At 38.4% G+C, this 20,925-nt stretch overlaps 1 protein-coding gene across 1 annotated transcript in view; it reads left to right on the top strand.

Annotated features, from left to right (window-relative positions):
- LOC141573039 (uncharacterized) overlaps positions 1-16,143 on the top strand; it is a 44,961-nt gene extending 28,818 nt beyond the window's left edge. Inside the window, exons 4-6 of the mRNA XM_088797612.1 lie at positions 2,068-2,137; positions 7,606-7,782; positions 8,136-16,143. Of these exons, the coding sequence (XP_088653738.1) occupies positions 2,068-2,137; positions 7,606-7,706 (171 nt within the window). The 3' untranslated portion in view covers positions 7,707-7,782; positions 8,136-16,143. The remainder of the gene's footprint in view (positions 1-2,067; positions 2,138-7,605; positions 7,783-8,135) is intronic.
- The last annotated feature ends 4,782 nt before the right edge of the window (positions 16,144-20,925 follow it).

Raw genomic sequence — 20,925 nt, 5'->3', positions numbered from 1 at the left:
TAGTTCCCAAGAGTCTGGGAAAGCCACGGTGACAGCAGTTGTGGATGGGAAGAAGTAGTGAAGGACTTGCCTTTGTATAGTCTAATAATGAAAGTTGTTGGTATTTAGCTGAGAGTAATATTTAACTGGGAAGCTCTACACGTCTTCATTTGGAGAACAGATTTTCTAATGTTGCACACCAATACAAAACACTTTTCATTACAATTTTATAAAATTCCTACCTGAGGACATGTTCTGTAGAATAGAAACAAGAATTTAGTTTCACTGAAGGAAATTCCCTAAGGTCTGATGGAGTAAGGGTTTCACAAATATTTGAGAAATAACAGTAAGTGCTGAACAGAGAAGTGTTGGTCTTTCAAGAAGTTGTTGGAATTTTCAGTGCTAGGCCAAACTCAAAGTGGTATAAAAGGCACTATAAAAGATATGAAGTCATCATACTTTAAATTTGATGCATTTATTTCACAAAACACCTTTTTATAGTTTTGAAAATATAACATAGTTTTGATGTAATCTGGTTAAAGATTCTTCCCTGGGGCAGCACCAGAAAACATTGTGGGAGAGGGACGTCATTCTGGGCTGCAGTCTGAATTTCTATGCTTCAAGCTATTATCATTCTTTATTAAGCCAGCCTGTTAGCTTGAGGCTTGTAATATCTCCAGTTCTCAATGACTTTATTTCATAGACATTTCATATATATTAAATATGCCCTTTGAGCACATTACTATAAAATGTTATATGAGAATGCCAATCTCCTGATAAAAGAAAAGAAGTTTTCAGTTTTGTGTCTGGGAAGATATGACTCAGTGACTCGGAGAGAAATCTACTGTGCAAACAAGTATAGTTATGAAAGAACAGGCTGCACTTAAATCTCCTTTCCTCTGGAAAGATATCATTCTACCTTCTATAGTATACAATGACAATAATATGAACCTGAACAACTTTCTGGAAACATGCAGAAATATGCAGTTGGCAAGTTAGTTTTAAGAGACCACTGTCTATGTGGAGAATGAATCTTCTATGTTTGTTGGAGTTTGAAATAAGTCATCATTATCTATCAACATTGAAAGTTAGAGAATGCTGTGGATTTACTGAACCTGACTGTAACTTTCTGGAAAGATGCAGTTAGCAAGGTCACATGTGTGGTGATGGAGAAACTTCTTTAAGAGCAAAGTAAATGGAGACAGCAATGAGACTCCCTGCTGCTCCCCTTCACCCACCTCTCCTTCCCTCCTGTCTTTCCCTTCCTCCTAGTTCCATTTTTTCTGATTAACTAGATACACACACACACACACACACACACACACACACACACACACACACACACTCTTGCATTTATGTAGCCTAAGAAACCTCAAGCTAGAGACTTCTTAGAAGTTCTTTTAGAGTTGAAACTCTCTGTCTAGTACCCATGAAACATAATGGCAAAGGATGTGACATTCATTCCCAATGACTTGCCACTCTCAAGTGGAGCAGGTCAATGATTTCTCAAGGATACATCTGGCAATGGGTACACGTTGCAATGGGTCACACAAACGGCTTGTCCATGGTTTGTAGAGGACAGCTCTGATGGGCCCAGGGCTTGCAATTAATGTTTCTGCAGGTTTCATCACACTCACCATCATTACTCAGGATCCTACACTTCTTTCCTCACAGACTTCAGAGTCATTTTAAAAAGTGACCACTGCTTATGGGGAAAATGAAACCTACATGCTTGTTGAAGTTTGAAATGAGTCATTATTGTCAATCAGCGTTGAACATTAAGGCATGTTGCTGCTTTATTGAACCTGACAGTGCAATACAAATAAAAAAGCAAGTTATTTGTCTCACTGAAGTATGGTTGACGTAGGCCACATATGTTTTTTTTTGTGTGTGTGTGTGTGTGTGTTTTTTTTTTTTTACAAGTTTGCTGCAAATAAATGCTTTTGGATTTCAGATACTGATAAAGATAATTTATTTTTGTCGAAAACCTACTACATGTCAGATACTCTACCTGGCATTTTGTATACTTGAACTTATAAAATCATTGCATCCTTTCTTTAGTATTAATTGGTAACCTTTACTTTACAGATGAGAAAACAGAAGCTCAAGGATGCTAAGCAGCTGGCCCCGGTCAGGCTACTAGTAGACATTCAAACAGGTGGGTTTGCTTCATAGTCTGATCTTTCCATTATATAATGCTTTCTCCCTGATAAGGGAAGGAATGTTGATAAAACACTGTGAAACAGTCAAGACATTCAGGGAGTGAAGTGAGAGTAGTATTTGTTTTGCTGTAAATAAAGAATTGGCTTAACAGGAAATAAAAGGTAGAAGAAAATAGTTGCTTCTCCAGATGGAAAAATGTTATGAGTTTATTTAATAGAATGATAAGTGATTTGGATCGGAGATTATGCAGTGAGATCTCCAAAATTAAAGATGGAAGTGAAATGTCAAACTGACAGGGATAAACCATAGTAAGATCTCATGAGGTTTCATGTGTGGGTAGAGCAATAGCAAATGAGCTCTAGCATGGGCAAGTGTAAGGCAATATTCTTAGGGAAAATAATATAAACTTTGCTTATGACACCTCTTAGTTTCAATACAGGAAAAAAAGCTTGAAATCAATATAAAATATTATAAAATACATAATATTTCATGGTTAAAAATAAATTTTAGATCCATTTTTTTTATACCTTCATAAGGAAACAGAAAAATCAATTGTTAATAACCTCACTTAATTGTGAAAACAAAGACGTAGGGTGAAAACAGTGACTTCCTGAGGTCACTCTTGTAGTTAGTAAAAGAACTCTAACTAGAAACCAGCACCACAGAACCCCAGCCCACAGCTTTCCTTCTCCTATGGGTTCTTCTCTAGGGTCATAAAGCCAGTAATAGCAGATTATTATCAGGAGCCATTTTCTTAACCTCGGATCCTAATCCCATTTTGATACTTGCCAGAACACATGTCACAAAATAGGTTATTTAAATGCTAGAGAGTGTCGATTTCTTCTTGCATAAAATGGAGACACAGAAAAAGCACTTGCCTCATAGAAGTATTTTAAGAATTAAATAAGGTAAGATATGACAATACTTAGCACAATGCATGGCACATAAGTATTTAATGAGCTGTAGGCACTAGTTCAAATATAAGAGTAATTACAATTATTATAATGTCTACCCATTAGTTTAAGATAGAGGCTATTGGAATGAATAAAAATCAAAGTTCAGCCATATTCTACTTTAAAGAGTCATACATAAAACAAAATGACATAAATATGTAGAGAATAAAGACAAGAAAAAATATACCAGGTAAATAGTTATTAACCAAATTTTAAAAGATAGGTAGTATACTATAGCTAGTACAATATTATAGCTAGTATACTATTAATATTAGGCAAAATAGAATTTAAGGGAAAAAAAGCATTAACAGGAATATAACAGCAGTAAAATATATAATCAGACAATGAAGCTGTGAACTTTTTGATATAGAGATTAGGGCTGAAAGAAAAGCATGATTAACATTTGTAAAACTATGTCCATGGGCTTTATTTTTATTCAATTCAATAAATTTGGTATTCTCGATAATTAATTAGAAAAGGATTGGTTGATCAGAATGCATAAGAACATTTACCCAGGCCCCATCCATAGTTCTCCTCCCTGTGGTAAGTAAGCACGGGGATTAGGCTGGAGGTTGAGGGGGAAGTAGCCCCTCAGGCATTGAAGATGGAGAGCAGATGTGAGGTAAATGCCTGCTCACACACTTAGGCCACTTGCAACAGACATATCAGAAAGAGATTGCTTTAAACAAACTAAATTGACTTGCAACAAGCTCTCAGTTGTTTTAAGCTTGTTCCCAGCTTTGTGGGTCACCAGACCCATGCATGTTAGTTAGGCCCTCGGGGAAACAAGGCACAGAAGAGAGGTCTAAGGGAGTGTGAGATGCGAAAGGAATTGGACCAAACAGAGGAGAGATCTTCAGATGATTGACCTAAGTTCAGATGCTGGCACATATCTTGTTTTGAGCTCATCAGAATAAAATCTCATGCCTCAAAGGACCTAGCTGAATGACCTCTAAGGTCTTAATCTATAATTCTGATGTTCTGTCCCTCCTGGTACACTCACATTAGACTGGTGGGGCGATGACATTTGACAAGTCTTTGCAAATATAATACTGTAAGAGGGTATATTTTTTAGCAGGTTGACTGGCTTTATATTTGTATTCCAGATATTTGTTTCCTTCTGTAATGCTTTAAAAATAATTCTTGTGCCTCATGTAACTTCTGAATCTAGCCTGAGGTTTTGGAAAGAAAAAAAGCATGCCAACTCCCCACCTTCCTCTGTAGTTTGCAGACTTGCTCTTTGGGTGTCCTCCAGAGGGAACAGGCTTGGAATCAGTGGTGTGCTGCAGCTGCCTTGTACTGGCTGGGGAAAGAGGCTTTTGCATATCTCTTTCCAGTTCCACATTCAGTGATGAAACATTGGTAGCTTGAAAACCGCAATGATTAGACTGTTTACACCATGGAAATGGGCACACACTACAGACCAGGGCTTTTTCCCCTGAAGCCAGTTGTTAAAAGTTTACCAGCATTTCACTGCTCAGAATCCTCTTAGCCCACAGTTCATTTCCTATAAGATAATGTTCCAAAGCCTAAGGCAGGGTCCTCTCAGAGACTGCTCTGCTTGTGAAGTTGATGGAAAGTAATGACAATTACTGGAAATAATTTGACTGGAAAGTAATGACACCAATTGCTCACAGTGGCTTATGGGCCTTTGTGTTTCTCTTAGCAAGTGGCTGAGTGCTGAGCCTTTTCTTTTAAGGTTAATATGAACACAGTTATACTTAATCATTATCTTTAAAAAAAATTCTAACAAAAACGTGCCCTTTTGCTGAAATTCTTGATTCTCTCATATTGTAAAATATTCGTTCCTCACTGTACCAAAGTATAATAATTCTTGCCACACATGCTTTTCCTGTCAATCAAATAATGAAATATTTAATGAGTCTTTATCATATGTGAGACACAGTGATAGGCAATATGCTAGATACAGAGAATAATTGTAGAGCCTCAAATTATTATCTTTAAGAAGTATATAATTTAGAGAGGCAAGACATGCATACATGAGAAGTTATGTAAGAGAATTTCTATAACACTGTATAATTTGAATGTATCCAATAAGGGCAGTCTCAGTTCATTGTTACATCACACACACACACACACACACACACACAGACACACACACACACACACACACACACACACACACAAGTTAAAGATTCTTATTTTCTGAAGAGTGGGTGCCAGAAGACAAAGGCGGGAACTGCATCTTACATCATAAAGCAAAACATTCTAAAAATCCTCCGTAAGTATTTTTTCTCTTTCCCCAAATTATTACTTCCATAACATCCATGTCTATCTCTCCTCCTCCCTTGCCTGCTCTGCCTTTCTTTATTCTTTTCTCTCAGGCCACTTGCTCTCCAGATATTCTTGAGAGTTTGGCAAAACAAACTCTCTTTTGGGAGATCTATCCTCTTCAGAAGGGAAAGAAGAAAGAGGTCGTAAATTCATATGATTTCATGTGCTTCTGTCATCAATAAAAGACAACATGTATCATAAGGAGTATTTGCAATCAGACGTAAAGAGTTGAGAATTTTAAATTCAGAGGGAGAGGAAAAAATTATTTTGCAGGTGCAACAGCTTTAAGGAGAGAGTAGTAGAGAGTAGAAGGTCTCAAAATGAAGAGATAGGAAGTGGCACAATGAGTGTAGTGCTTCTCCTAACTGTGTTGTTATCTGGCAAGTTGCTGAGATAGGTTCATGATCACCCAGTGAAGAGAGCAGTCAGTCTTACCGGTGTGTGCAGAAAACAATCTCTTGCTTCATGTCTTGCCATGTACTTCCACCTCTTCAAAATGACCAAAATGTATGACTCGTTTCCTCTCCTCAAAGAGGAGGAGTTGTGTGTTTCATGTAGACTGAGTAAAGGACCCATAGACTTTAAGTCTATCTACCCACCTCAGATATATGGATTCAAATGACGGCTCTAACTGCCAATGTATTTAGTGGAAGAGTTTTTCCATATAATTTTAAGGTGGCAACATATTTGAAGAAGAGATAAGCATGCTTTTCCTTTGCTGCACACAGTTTTACTCGAAAACATGAACCTCAACAGACGAGCGAGTGTGGCATGGCCATGCTGTTCGGGTCACAACTGTCAGCTACCACTTTCACTTTGTATTGTTGCACCAATCAACTAGAGAAATTTTTAGAACACTTTTTCCTCTTCTTTTCAATGCAGACTCAAGTGATTTAGGTATAAAGAGGCAATTCAGCAGTAAAGTCTATTGTTAGCAAATTTGCGTAGTTCCTGGCTTGAGAATCTTTAGCCTCCTCTTCCTCCAGCCTGGCTAAGTTCAGAAATCTTGCTCCACCATTATGAGTCATTATCAAGGCCCAAAGTTACCTCAGCGGTTCTCACACTTTCCCATGTCTTTGTGATGATAGAGCTGTCAGCCTGGGACACAGGGAGCCCAAAGTATCACGGAATCACAGTGTGAAGCCGTTAAATTAACAGCAAGCTCATTTTCTTCATCTTCAGGCCTGAACATCTATAATAATCTAAATAGCTTCTTTCTTGCTAACAATCAACTAATAAGTACTCCCACTCTCTGACAGTATCAAAGGCATTTCAATTATTCAAGTGAATCTCATCAGGACTTCAGGAATATTTGGCTCATTTGGATTCTGGACAATTTTTTTTCCATCATCATCAGCAGCTCCTCTGACCACATGACCTTGAGTGAGTTATTTAAAACCTTCCTGAGCCTCAGTTTTATCAGGTCCTAATTGAGTTAAGTTTACATTCTATGTCTTCCCAGGCTGTTCTGAACATCCAGATTAGCTAATACATATGAAATCACTTGGACACTAGAAATCTTTATATAATATATTATTGACTTAGACCTTCTTCACTGATAAGAAAAAGAAGACCACAGTTAATTATGTGCTGGCCCCAAGAGCTGGCATTAGAGTTCAATTCTCAGATACATTTTATAGCACTTTTACCATGGTTAACAGGCAAAAGGGCTAGGGGTTTTTTAAAGAAGATTATTACATTTTATCCTACTTTATAATATGTTGCCCTAAAATCCAGGTAATATTTGGACATGGGATATTATTATGCTTTCTTTGACATAGATAAAATTTGGGAAAGAAACAGGGGTAAACATTAATTGTATTCACTAGTATTTAAAAAAAAAATGCAGCCCTATTGAAGCCCCGATCCATATGATCTACACTTGATTAAGTACAAGTAAGATTACCCCAAAAAAGAAACACACCATAAGAACAAACCAATTCTAAAATAACTCAAGTGGCCTGCAGCAAATCTTCTTAAGTTTTTCATTTCTTAACCATCAATAAGTTCTTTGCAATTCTGATGTGGGTGGCACTTCTCTTTCCTTTCTTTTTATTCTGCATCACATAAGGTTAAGGACTAAGGATGGCGCTAACAAAAGCAGAACTCTCCTTGGAGAACAGGTAGAGAGGGTGAGCCTGGGTGGGAACACCAGAACCATTATTAGAAGGATGCTGGGGACACGCATACACTCAGAACTTTTGACTCATCACAGGTATAATGACGCAGCAAGAATTCTCACTTGAATCACGTCAAGATTCAGACATGTCTGGGGTTGGAGTCCCGGAACAGGGTAGAACTGGTAAGGGCCTCTGAATGAAGAACCAAGAGAACCCTGAAAAAAAAACAACATAGAAAATATGTAAAAGACCAACAATCCCATTGCTTATAGGTAAAACTTACAACTTTTCCCAAATTTCTTTTTTGTCTTTTCTTATATCGATCTGAAATATTACTAAATTGCAATATACAATTTTGATCCTACTTTTTCTTACCTTAATATTACATGAAATGAAATATATATAATATGGTTACTTAGTATTTTTACATAGATTCATCATTACTCATCATTCATCATTAGTCCTCTGTTGTATGTTGATATTATTATCCATATTTTTCTATTATAAATCATTTTTATGCAAACACATTTGTGCAGAAGTCAGAAACCGTATTTCTGATTATTAGGATGGATACATTCTTAGAAGGACATTCAAAATTTGTTACATATCCGTTTTATTCTTTCAGTGAATACTGGTTGACGACAGTCTATCCCAGACTCTGTGGCTATCGAGGAAGGAGGAAGGACTGGCCAGAACCCTCGGGGAGCTCATATGCTCACAGGGAACAGAGAAAGATAAGAAGTGCTTATAATATGGCTCCTCGTGTGTCAAGACATGGGAAGTTCCTGGTGCTACCAGACAATATAGCCAGAATTCTTATCCCTGCCATTTGGGGCCAGAAGGCTTGCTGAATGAGAGATGTCTCAGCTGAGCCCTGAGGATGGTAAGAATTATCTGGGAGCACTGGGTTGTGGGAGAAGACAGAGCATTTTGGCAGTGGAAATGGGATGTACAAAAATTTTTGGAGAGAGTACAGGTGCAAGCAAGTTACTGAAAATTACTGAAAGAAACACAATAATGCTTAATTATAAGGTATCAAAGTCAGAAATTTGTAGAGACTAGCAAGGCCGTATTACAAGAATCTTCTAAGGTATTTGAGGACTTTGGTCATTTTCTTGGGGATAATGAAGAGCCATTGAAATGTCTTCATTAGGAAAGGGAAGTGATGAAATCTTCCTTGTATGAAGGGCACTTGGGCTGCCAAGTGGAGAGCATATAGAAGGTGGGAGGAGCCCAGAGGCTGGGAGGATGTAAAAGTAATCTAGTTGAGAAAAATTGTCATTTAAACAGGGGAGTGGAAGCGATGGTGGATGGGATCGATTCCCAGCTTATGAGGGAGTGAAATCAACAGGATTCAGTCACTGATTAGACACAGGGAAAGTGGACGAGTGCAGAGCAGATGAAAGCTCCTGAGTTTGTCTGATGTGTATGACTGGGTGGGTAGATTGTGGTGCCGTCTAGGCAGAAAGAGTACGTAGAGAAGGATCTGGCTGGAGGTGTACAGAGAGCAGGGACTGAGTGCCATCAGGTTAGTGTTAAGTATCCTGAATGTCAAGAGGAAATCAAGTAGAAGCAAAGTGAGCTCTCATATCTATAGATTTAGAAGAAATAGAGGTTGAAGACAACATATTCATGGGTCATTGCTCTACACTGAGATGGAGTGAGGAACAGGCCTGGTAGTTAGTGATCCAGGGCCCCAACCAAGAAAGATGGCTAAACATTGCCAACAAGATAGAGAACAATTATATGTGCAAGAATTCTCATCAGGGAGGAATATTCTGAGAAGTCAGTTGGGGTGAGGAGGTAAAATCCTCAAGGACCAACAGATAATTAATAGTCTGCTTTCTGAAGAGGGTGTCTGATTAAATGTGGGGTTTTTGGCTTTTCTGTGTGGGCCATGAAAGCTTAGCCTTTAAATAAACATTGAGCAAGAATATTTTGTTCAAAGGTGCCAAATGGTCAGCCTTCCTGCATCACATGCCTCAGACACAGCCTGCAGCCCAGGTTGACGAGATGGCCCAGTAAGATTCTATAGGAGCAGGGAGGTGGGGAGGCCATCAGACATAAGCAAGGGAAGAAAAGCCTGTAGAAGGAGTAGGTGAAAGGGGGTGGCCAGAAGAGGCGGAGGGTACAAAGGTATAAAAATAAGTCCTTGGTTGTCAGTGAACAATGCAGCTGGTAAATCAGGCAAATGATTATGGAAGAGTTTACATTGGGTTTAACCACAAGAATCTTGCTGGTCATCACTGGTAGCACAAATTCTGTGAAATGTGGGGAAGGAGGTCACACTGCTGGGTGTAAACATGTGTTATGGGAGTTGGGAAACAAAGACAGGGAGTTCCATAAGTCTTTCAATAGTTTGGCCTTCTATGGGGAAAAGAATGGAGTATGAACATAACCATTTCATTGTCACTGATCTCATGGCCTATGTATCATTTTTGCAAATGTTTCTGAGTCAAAATCCGTTTTTGCCTTATTTGAACTTTTGACATTTAACTGATTACTAGTAATATTGAATATTTTCTCCTATGGTAATGTGTAATTTTACCTTTGTTATATGTTGTTTACCTTTATGTTTTTTGCCTAATATATTATGTTGTATTTTATTCATCATTTTATTCATTCTAAGAACATATTTATATATGATAACTTCTTTCCAGTTATATTGGAGTAAATATGTTTTCCCAGGGTTAATTTTATTATTGTTTTTAACATATAATATTGTTTTCATTTTTATGTTACACAATTTCCTACTGGATTGTTGAGTTTTAACAGAATGGCAGCAGTCTGAGCTAAGAGACAAGGTGGGGTTACCTAGGGTCAGTGTGAGCACTGCCTGATACTAGGTTTCTAAGAACACGATTTGGATTGGGTCATGATGGCAAACTATGTAAATGTTGTACTTCCCTCCTTTATAATAAATTACAACTAAACTACAGAATAACCATCACTGAGAATTGCCTGAAGTCTAGCTGAACGGAAGCCCTACAACTAAGGACATATAGAAGAAGCTACCTCGAGACTGGTAGGAGTGGAGACATGGAACGGGGTGGTCCCACACCCACATGTGACTATCAAAAATCAGGAGATGTCTCAGCTAAGTAGTTCCCCCCTGGGAGGAGCAAGGGGTCCCAACCCCACACCTGGCTCTGCAGAGGAGGGTTTCAGTGCCAGAGAGAGAAGTCTCCATAACTTCTGGCTGTAAAAACCAAAAGAGATTGTGGCTGGGTGAGATGAAGGGTGGCTGCACTCTCAGGTGTTCCTCTTAAGGCACCCCCACACAGAGTTATTCACTGATGGACTCACTCACTGAGTTCCAGTGCTAGAGCAGCATCTGGAAGGTGCCAGGGATATACAAGGAAAAACTGAATTGTCTGACTGCAGGGTGAGGGCTGGAGGGGTAGCTTTCACTGGGACAGAGGAACTGGTGGGAAACCATTGTTTCTTTGTTGGACCCTTCCCCCTCCTGGTGTGCAGACGCAGGCAGCTGCCATATCTGAGTCTCTATCAACCTGGCTAATACCTTTCATTTGCCCTGATTTCCTGAGACCATGCCCCACCCAACTTTTGGTCCTATCCAAGCCACTTCCAGTGACTTTTCTGGATAAACAGCTTGTCTTGACTCATGCTGTGGACTTTCCTAAAATCCCTCAAAGGTTCACAAAACCCAAACAGCAGCATCTGGCTTTTGCATTTCCTGTATCTCTGGCTGAGCATCCCCAAGCCTGGCACTATAGATAGCCGGCCTTGGTTTGTGGCTTGGACTCTTGAGGCACCTCCAAACCCAGCATGGGCAGTAGCCATATGCGGATAGTTTTGTGCTCATGTCACATGGCCCTGGGCAGGGCACAGGGTGCAGCTGAACTTGGCCTGCGGTGGGAACCTCCCAGGATGCTCCAGAACTGGCATATCCAGTGGCCAGAGCAACACCTGGCTGCCTCCAGGAATGACACACCCAAAGGGAAGACTGGGCAGTTACTAGAGCCCTGTTAAAGCAAATCCTGCTCCACAGGGTCAGCCCCTGCACAACAGTTCCTCCAATGTAGTCATGGCAAGTCCTCACAACCAATCAGCCAGAGGCTCAATCCCTCCCATTGATGTGCAAACAACAATCAATGCTCAATTAGAGCAGAAGAGTACACACAACCCACACAAGAAACACATCTGGAGCACCCATCTTGGTGACTAGGGAGACTGTGCCACTGAGCCCAACAGCACACCTAGTATATAAGGCCACCTTACTAAGACCAAAAGACATTGCAGCCCTACCTAATACATAAAAACAAATACAGGGAGGCAGCTGAAATGGAGAGACAAAAAACATGTCCTGAATAAAAGAACAGAACAGAGTTCCAGACAAAGAAATAAACAAAATGGGGAGAAACAATCTGCCGGATACAGAGTTCCAAACACTGGTTATAAGGATGCTTAATGAATTCAGGGAGAACTTCAACAAAGAGATAGGAAACATATAAAAGAACCAGTCAGAAATGAAGAATACAATAACTGAAATGAAGAATGCATTAGACGGAATTAATAGATTAGGGGAAGCAGAGGATTGAATCAGCAATTTAGAAGACACGGTAGCAGAAAACACCCAATCAGAACAGCAATAAATAAATAAATAAATAAATACGTAAATAAATAATAATCCAAAGAAATGAGGATCGTTTAAGGGGCTTCTGGGACAATATCAAGCGTACCAACATTTGCATCATCAGGATACTAGAAGGTGAAGAAAGACAGCAAGGAATTGAAAATCTCTTTGAAGAAATAATGATGGAAAACTTCCCTAACCTGGAGAAGGAAGTAGATATACAAGCCCAGAAAGCACCAAGTCACAAAGATGAACTCAAATAGGTCCACATCAAGACACATTATAATTAAAATGTCAAAGCTTAAAGACAAAGAGAGAATCTTAAAAGTAGCAAGAAAAAAGCAGTTAATTACCTAGGAGGGAGCTCCCATAAGACTGTCAGCTGATTTCTCAATAGAAGGTTTGTAGGCCAGAAGGGATTGGCAGGAAATAGTCAAAGTGGTGAAAATCAAGGGCTTACAACCAAGATTACTCTATCCAGCAAAGCTACCATGTAGAATTGAAAGACAGATAAAGGGCTTCCCAAACAAGGAAAAGCTAAATTTCATCACCACCAACCAAGTATTACAAAGACTCTTAGAGGTGCTTCTTTAAGAAAATGAACTAAAAAAAGATTTAAAAAAAAAAAGAATAGTAAAATGGCAATAAGTATGTACTCAATAAGTATTCATCAACAATTACATTAACTGTAAATGGATTGAATACTCCAAATAAAAGATAGGGTGGCTGAATGGATAAGAAAACAAGACCCTTACATATGTTGTTTACAAGAGACTCACTTCAGATAAAAAGACACGCACACAGGCTGAAAATAAAGTGATGGGAAAATTATATTTCATGAAAATGGAAATGAAAGAAAAAAAAAAGCTGAGGTAGCAATACTATGACAGACAAAAAATAATTTAAAACAAAGACTATAACAAGAGACATAGAATGACCCAGTAATTCCAACTGTGGGTATTTAACTGAAGAAACTCAACATGCTACTTCAAGGGAATGTGTACATATGTTCATTGCAGCATTGTTTAAAATGGCCATGATGTGGAGGCAGCCTTGGTGTCCATGGATGGATGAATAAAGAGTAGGTAGTACATATATACAATGAAATAATGCTCCACTAGGTAAGAGAATGGGTTCTTGCCATCTGTGGCATCAGGGATGGACCTGGAGGGTATTGTGCTGAGTGAAGTTTGTCAGACAATGAAAGACAGATGCAATGTGATTTCACTTATATGTGGAATCTAAAGAACAAAATAAACAAACAAAATAGAAACAAATTCATAGATACAAAGAATGTATTGATGGTTGCTAGATGGGAGGGGGTTGGGAATAGGTAAAAAAGGGGAAGGGATTACGAAGTACAAATTGGTTGTTACACAGTAGTCTTGGGGATGTAGGGTATAACATAAAGAATACTGTCAATAATGTTGTAATAACTATGTATGGTGTCAGACAGGGACTAGATTTATTGGGGTGATAGATCGGAGGGGGGTTGGGAGCTGGGTGAAAAAGGTAAAGGCATTAAAAAGTACAAATTGGTAGTTATAAAATAGTCATGGGGATGTAAAGTAAAGCATAGGGGGTATATTCAATAATATGGTAACAGCTATGTATGGTGACAGGTGGATATTAGATTAGTTAGGGGATCACTTCTTAAATTATATAAATGTCTAACCACTATGCTGTACACCTAAAATTAATATAAAATAATTTTGAATGCCAACTGTAATTGAAAAATTTTAAAAGTGGGGGAAAAGGTGAAGGGGAGTAAGAGGTTCAAATTTCCAGGTATAAAACAAATAAGTCATGGGGATGTAATCCATAGAACAGGGAATATAGTCAATAATATTGTGACAGCCTGGTACATTGTCAGATGGTTGCTGGACTTATCATGGTGATCACTTTCTTAGGTATATAAATGTTAAATAATTATGGTGCATACCTAACTAATATAATATTTTATGTTAGCTATATTTTAATAAAAATCTATATAAAAAAAAATAAGAACACTACTTGAAGATGGCTCTCAGGCTTAAAAAACCAGGTTTCCCCCGGCAAAAAGAAACCTTACTTAGATCCCATGGCTGAAAACCATTACAGCTTTGGCTCTCACACTGCCCAGTGCCAACAGATGTCAGCCTGGAGGAGGCATGAAAGTGTCTTGTGGAAAAGGCAGGTCAGCTCACGGATGGAGCACAGATCTGGCAGGCTTGGGGGTTCAGATGCCACATAATCTTGAAAGCCACAAGGCCATGCATCTGATGCTCGGGCTCAGATCTGACAGTGTGTTCAGCCCTTCAAAGCCAAAGTTGGCTGCTCTTGGCTTTCTGTCTATAATGTTGTGTGGGACAGCAGTCTGCAGACATGCAGTTCTCAAAGCCAGGAGTCAGAGCTTCAGCCACAGCTTATTGTGGTGGGAGGGAAACGGATGGTGATGGATGTCAATGCAGTCACTACCAAGAAATCCTGGGACACTATTGTTCACAGAGGCATCCGAGACATTTCTGCCCACTTGTCATTCATTCGTTTTGAAATCGTTAATTGAGCATCAACCCTGTACACACTGTTGATGAACACACTGTTGCTGCTGCGGAGCTTGACATGGCTTGATCTGGGAAAGTAATTTGCAGAGACTGTGTTGGGAAGAACCATCAGAGGAGAGGCTCATGAAAGGAATTCACTCAGGTGTGCAGGGGGCTGAAACAAGGCTCATGCCGGGTCACCTGAAAATGGTCATCATTACCCAGGAAACCGAGTACCATACCTGGTATATCCTAAACACAGGAATAGACCTGGATATTGTTTCTGAAACCAAACACTGTTATTAATCGGTGTGCACTTTATGACCCTCTAATAGCATGAGGGTTTGGACCACCTCAGAGTGATCTTACTGGGTGAAGCTGGGAGTATTGTGTGACAGATGTGTCTTTATGAGGTTACTCTGTGCAAGGCTGACTGACTCTATTGGGGTTTGTTAGCAAACACCTGGGTGCGATCATTAGAAAAACATTTAAAAAGCAGAATGAGGGTTGGTGGCAAATTTGGCTGGTTTTCTCCAGGTTTCTTTTTTTTTTTCCAGAACCTCTTTGTTGCTATGCTACTAGCATAGGGATTAAACAGTATGGCCTGTATGACCAGAATGTCTGGGTTCAAATCCCACTTGCTACCTGTGTGACCTTGAGCAGATGAAATAAACTTCCTATGCCAGTTTTTCCATCTGTGAAATGAGGCTAGAAAAGTACCTACTGTACAGAGTTGCTGTGAGAATTAAGGAAGTCGCTGATTGAAAAGTGCTACGTTATTATTTAAGCAGCAGCAGCAGCAGCTACCAAATCTACTGCTCCTTCTGGATGACCCTATGGAACTCCCGGAGGTCACATGTCTGCTTTTTGGTCTGTGCATCAACATAGCCAGACCTTTCCAGAGAACTCTCTCTGTCTCCAGATCCCCAGGCCTGGGACAGATGGTGGCTGTGTTCTGTGAATAGACAGGGACTTTGCTATTTTTGTTTTCCTGAAGGGACAGTGGCTGCTGGGTCGCCCTCACCGCAGTGCAGTGATGATGCTCAGCTCCAAGAAGGAAGAACCTGCTGGCTGAGCAAAGGAGTTCAGTGTTCAAGGGAGAAGAAGTGTTGCCAGCTTTTTATTTGCATGAGAAGGGAGCTGAGAGGAGAGGGAAGAGGGGAAGGGAAGGACTCTGGTTTTCTTCTTCCACCTTTTCAGTGTTGGCCTCACGTCCCGTGCCTGGTCTGACAAGGCTACATTTCAGCTATGCACATTTGGTTCACATAACTTTAAACAAGTATTTCATAAGGAACAAGGGGACTTTGTCCTGTTTGTCACCTGTTCTTCCCCTCCCATCATGGAAGCTGGGAGGTGGGCAGGCTATAGAGAAAAGAGCATTGTTCTTAAAACTATCTCACAGCTCAAAGACTGAGAAGGAAAAAAATAGAAAGGAAAGCAGGAATTATTGCCTTTTTTGTTTTCTCTTTAAACATATAAAAGAATAAGGGGGAAGGGGGACTTTAGAAGGGGGTAAATGGGGTCTAATATATGGTGATGGAAAGAGAACTGACTCTGGGTGGTGAACACACAATGTGGGGTATAGATAATGCATTACAGAATTGTACACCCAAAATCTACGTAACTTTACTAACAATTGTCACCCCAATAAACTTTAATTAAAAAAATAAAAAGAAAAGAAATCCTGAAACCTTGGTCCATACAACATCACATGATTTCTTCCTTCCCACATGGAAATATTTTGAAGAAAAAATCTGCGTTGACGTCTTTGGGTTTTTACAATTTCCATGGCAGTGAACTGTTGTCATTCTTGGAAATAAGAAGAGCAGGACCCAGGCAGTTAATTTGCCTAATTTTGCCTTTCCAAGGGTGACTGTGTAAAGTTCTTGGCTCTATGTCCAGAGTGATAGCTGTCCAATAGAATTTTCCGCAAAGATGGAAGTATGTCCATAAAACGTGCTGAGTACATGGCAGCCACTAGCCATGTGTGGTTATTGAGCACTGAAAGTGTGGCTACTGTAACTGAGAAACTGAGTTATTTTAATTTAAAGTTAACCAACTAAATTTAAACTAATTTTAAAATTGTAACTAACTTTAAATAGCCACTGCACTGGAAGGTACCAGAGAGACACATCAAAACAAGTTACAAGTGGCGTCCACAAATGTTGATTGAATGCATCATCCACATAAGAGGGGAAAAGGAAGAGGTGAAAGGTCTAAAAGTCCAGAGGACCAATTTTCTTCTTCCACAGCAGCCATTTATGCGGCAGCTATGCATTTTGGATATTGGTGGTGACCATATTTGCTTAATTTTTCCACTGTGAGAATAGATATCTACTTTCTTAAAGAGGAATGAGGTCAAGACCACATTAGAACACAAAAGTATATTACGAATATCTCCAAAGGTAGATAACATTTCTACCTAGAAACCCTTCCTTCAGGTCCCAAAATCACAGGATAGGATAATTAATTTCCTCCTAGGATTCTGAAGATGATGCCAGGGCTTGTTCAGACCTCAGACAAGTGAGATCGCCCTTGAGTCCTAAGAGACAGAGTATTAGTAAAGAACACTAGAGTGGTCATAGGCTGTTGTCAGTGGTCAGTGTAGTCCAGAAGGTGACACAATAAGGGCTTTTGTGGCAAAGCCCTTGGTAGGGTCTTTTGGAGGAATGAGAGGCTCAGTAGTTGTCCTGAGTCAAAAGGCCAAAACAAAAAGGGAAGCCTTGAGGAGAAAAGAGAGGATAGCAGAAGATAAAATTGAGCCCAGGGAAACCAAGTTCTGAAGAGAAATGTGCAGATGACCAAGAGCAGGGCAGCAACTGCAGCAAGGACTTCTCTAAAGTCAGGGGTAGCAGGTACTTATGACATAATGATAGAGTGTTAAGTAAATGCATAACAGAGTCAGAGAGCCCCTAAAACCAACAAGCAAGAACAGGGGCAGATCCAAGGAGAGTGAGGGTAAGTACTTGGACTTGGGCACCAGAAGAATGTATTCCTACTGTGGAGGGACTGGCTATTAATAATCATACTTGAATATTTATTATGTGTTGAGGATGTTGCGTGTATTATTAAGACTATAAGGCAGATAATATTTTCATTTTATGAATAAATAAGCTGAGACTTAGAGTGATTGAGATTTAATATTCTCCTGGCTTTTGTTAGAATCAGCTGCCTACTCCTTCTCAGCCTTCCTTTTGAAATCATTCTTTTCTACAGGATCTGTAAATGTTGGAATTCCAGGGTCCCCTTCTCTTTTCTTCCTCAACTCACTCAGCACAGTATTAACTATTCTCTGCAAACTTCATAATTTTTTCTCCAGCCTGAATCTCTCCTAGTCAAGGATTGGCAAAATTAACCAAAAGACTGGACAAGGAAGGAATTCACTGACATTAACATAAACCTTTCTAATTTATTAATTAGAAAGGCAGGAGAACAGATAATGATGCATAGAGTTGCTCTTAATTTAACCAAGAGAATAGCTAAACCACTAATTGACCCAATAAAGAACATGGGAGAAAATGTAAAATTAAAAATGAGGAATTATTTCAAGGGACCATTTGCTTAAAGCTATGTTGAAACTTCTGAAAACCTAAATGAAAAATAAAAATTTCTAAAAAAATATTTATTATCAAACCTCATGCCACAAGAGACTCTATAACTGGGGTTACCAAACTTAGCAAATAGAAAAACAGGATCCTGGTTAAATTTGAATATTAGATAAATAAGATTTTTTCAGTATGTCCCATGCAATATTTGGGATATACTTATACTAAAAAATTATTGGCTGTTCTCTGAAATTCAAATTTAACTAGATGTCCTGCATTTTATCTGGCAGCTCTCCTAAAACCGATAAATTACCATAGAGAAGCATAAAGAACTTGTCAAAGACTAAAAAAAGCATCAAGCTAAGATATTGCCAGGTGAATTATATGAATTGAATTCAAGGGATATTTTAAATTCTACTTAAACTATTCCAAAGCATAAAAAAGAGTAACAGTTCCTAAAGTATTTTTATAAAGTAGTAACACACTGAAATTAAACCTGATAATGACAGTAAAAAAATGATGGGCAAATTTGTTAGGAATATCCATGACAAAACTTTAACAGTAATATTAACAGATATGGGGGAATGATATTTTTCTTCAAAATTGAGACTGTTCAAAAGTAACTGAAGAAAATTATCAAAAGTGATTTTACCAAGTTTTCTATATTTTTCCTCAGTTTTAACATGCCTGTTTCTATTATGCACATAATTCTTAGCTATAAGTCATCTATATAAGATGTTACTTCCCAGAATCATTACAAATTAAAACTCATTTTGAAAATACTAGTCAATGCAATTAGATAAGAGAAAAAAATGAGGCATCAATATAGGAGACAAAATTATTACCATTTTCAGACAATGTAGTTGTTTACACAGAAAATGCAAAAGAATCAATGGGGAGAAATTCCATTAGCAACGAAAGATAATTCAGTCGAGTAGACTGGTTTCAAAATTAATATCCACATTTAGTAGTATTTCAATAAACAAACATTTCAATAAACAAAATAAGGTAAACTATTGCATTTATAATGTATAAGAAATAGAACAACTAGGTATACACTTAATAAGAAATGTATAAAACCTAGATATTTAAAAAATCTGTAACATTTTCTTGAAGGACATAAAAAGTAAAATTGAATAAATGAAAAGACCTATTATATTCTTCTTAGGAAGATTCAATTCTGTAAATACATCAGTTTCCTCTAATCCATAAATCCAATGTCATCCTCATCAAAATACCAACAGTAACTTTAATAACTTAGCAACATATTATTAAAGTTATCCAGAAACACGTACTTGTGGAAACCACATATATTCCTCTGCATGCCCAACAATTTGGGAGAAGATACACAAGAAACTGTTTACTATGTTTACCTCTAGACAGCAGAAGTGAGGGGTAAGCAGTTGAGCCAGAGACTTAGTTTTTCTTTTATAACCATCTATACTATTTTAATTTTTCAGTAGGTGCACATATTACTTATATGATAGTTGTTTATTTAAAAAAAAACATGTCCCATTACCTAGAGTAATGGCTGCTAACCCTCACTGTTCATTGGAATCACTCAGGGAGCTTTACCAAAACACCAATGCTCAGACTTCACCTCCATATTCGGATTCAGTTGGTCTAGGGTAGGACTCTGGCACTTGTATTTCTTAAAAAACTCCCAGTACTCCTTGTGCAGCCAGGGCTGACAGCCACTGCTGCCCTGCTGTGTAGTATCCCATGGTTGTGCTTTTCAAACTTGTGGTCACAACCCATTGGTCATGAAATCAATTATTTTCAATGAAAATAAGTTGGGATCAGCATTAAAAAAAAAATACAGTTGATCAGAAAAGTGTGTGTGTGTGTGTGTGTGTGTGTGTGTGTGTGTGTGTGTGTGTACATACTAAGTTGTGATCTAAGGCATAGCTTTCTGTGGGATGTAGTAAAAAAAGTCAGAAAGCTAGTGCCTTATGTGACAAACATTTCAGACCTAAACACTTTATCAGAATTTGTATAAACGATTAAAGGCTTTTCACAGTTTAAAAATTATGTTGTAATTCTGTGTTTAATTCAGTTAGTTAGACATTCAGGCACTCATTTGTTACAATTCAAAGATCAAAAATGCCATATTAATTACTTGTGCTTATATGATGAGCACAGTGTTTGACCTAAGTGGATGCTCAATAAATATATAATGAATGCAAGAATGCATGAATGATTAATCATTAAGTAATGCCTTGCTTAGCTTTTTCTAGAGTTATTTTTATAAACTATTTTTTTTTCTCTTTTCCCACTCCTAAGCTCTTAATTAAATAATAACGCTGGCTAAAATAAATCAAGAATATTTGGGTAAACATCCCAAAGTCAATGTAACAACCAAGGCAAGACTTTATTTGCTGACATACTTGTCCAAGTGAGGATGCTGTTTGGTTTGGGTTACGCTATAATGATTCTGGTCACATTGTTATCTAAGATCACATTGTCCTGGGTCCCTTGCCATGACATAAGATACTCATAAAAGATAGAACCAGGAAGAATTTGGCTGTTATGGGTTAGCTTTAGTCAAAGCAAGTTATGCATTGACAATTCCCAAATTGAAAGTAAGGTCTTCAGAAAAAAGCAAAAAAAAAACCAAAAAAAAAGAAAAACCAAAAAACAGAAAACATGTCAATTCTCTATACAACTAACTTTATGTAATTGAGCAATTTTATTGAGTTAACATAGTCTCAGCCCTGGGCAAGGCGCTGAGGAAATATAAGAAAGTATTCA

Source organism: Rhinolophus sinicus, chromosome 4 (genome assembly GCF_057876585.1).
Source record: "Rhinolophus sinicus isolate RSI-liver-muscle chromosome 4, RSI-T2T, whole genome shotgun sequence".
Taxonomy (NCBI): domain Eukaryota; kingdom Metazoa; phylum Chordata; class Mammalia; order Chiroptera; family Rhinolophidae; genus Rhinolophus; species Rhinolophus sinicus.
This window is presented reverse-complemented; position numbering and strand designations above follow the sequence as displayed.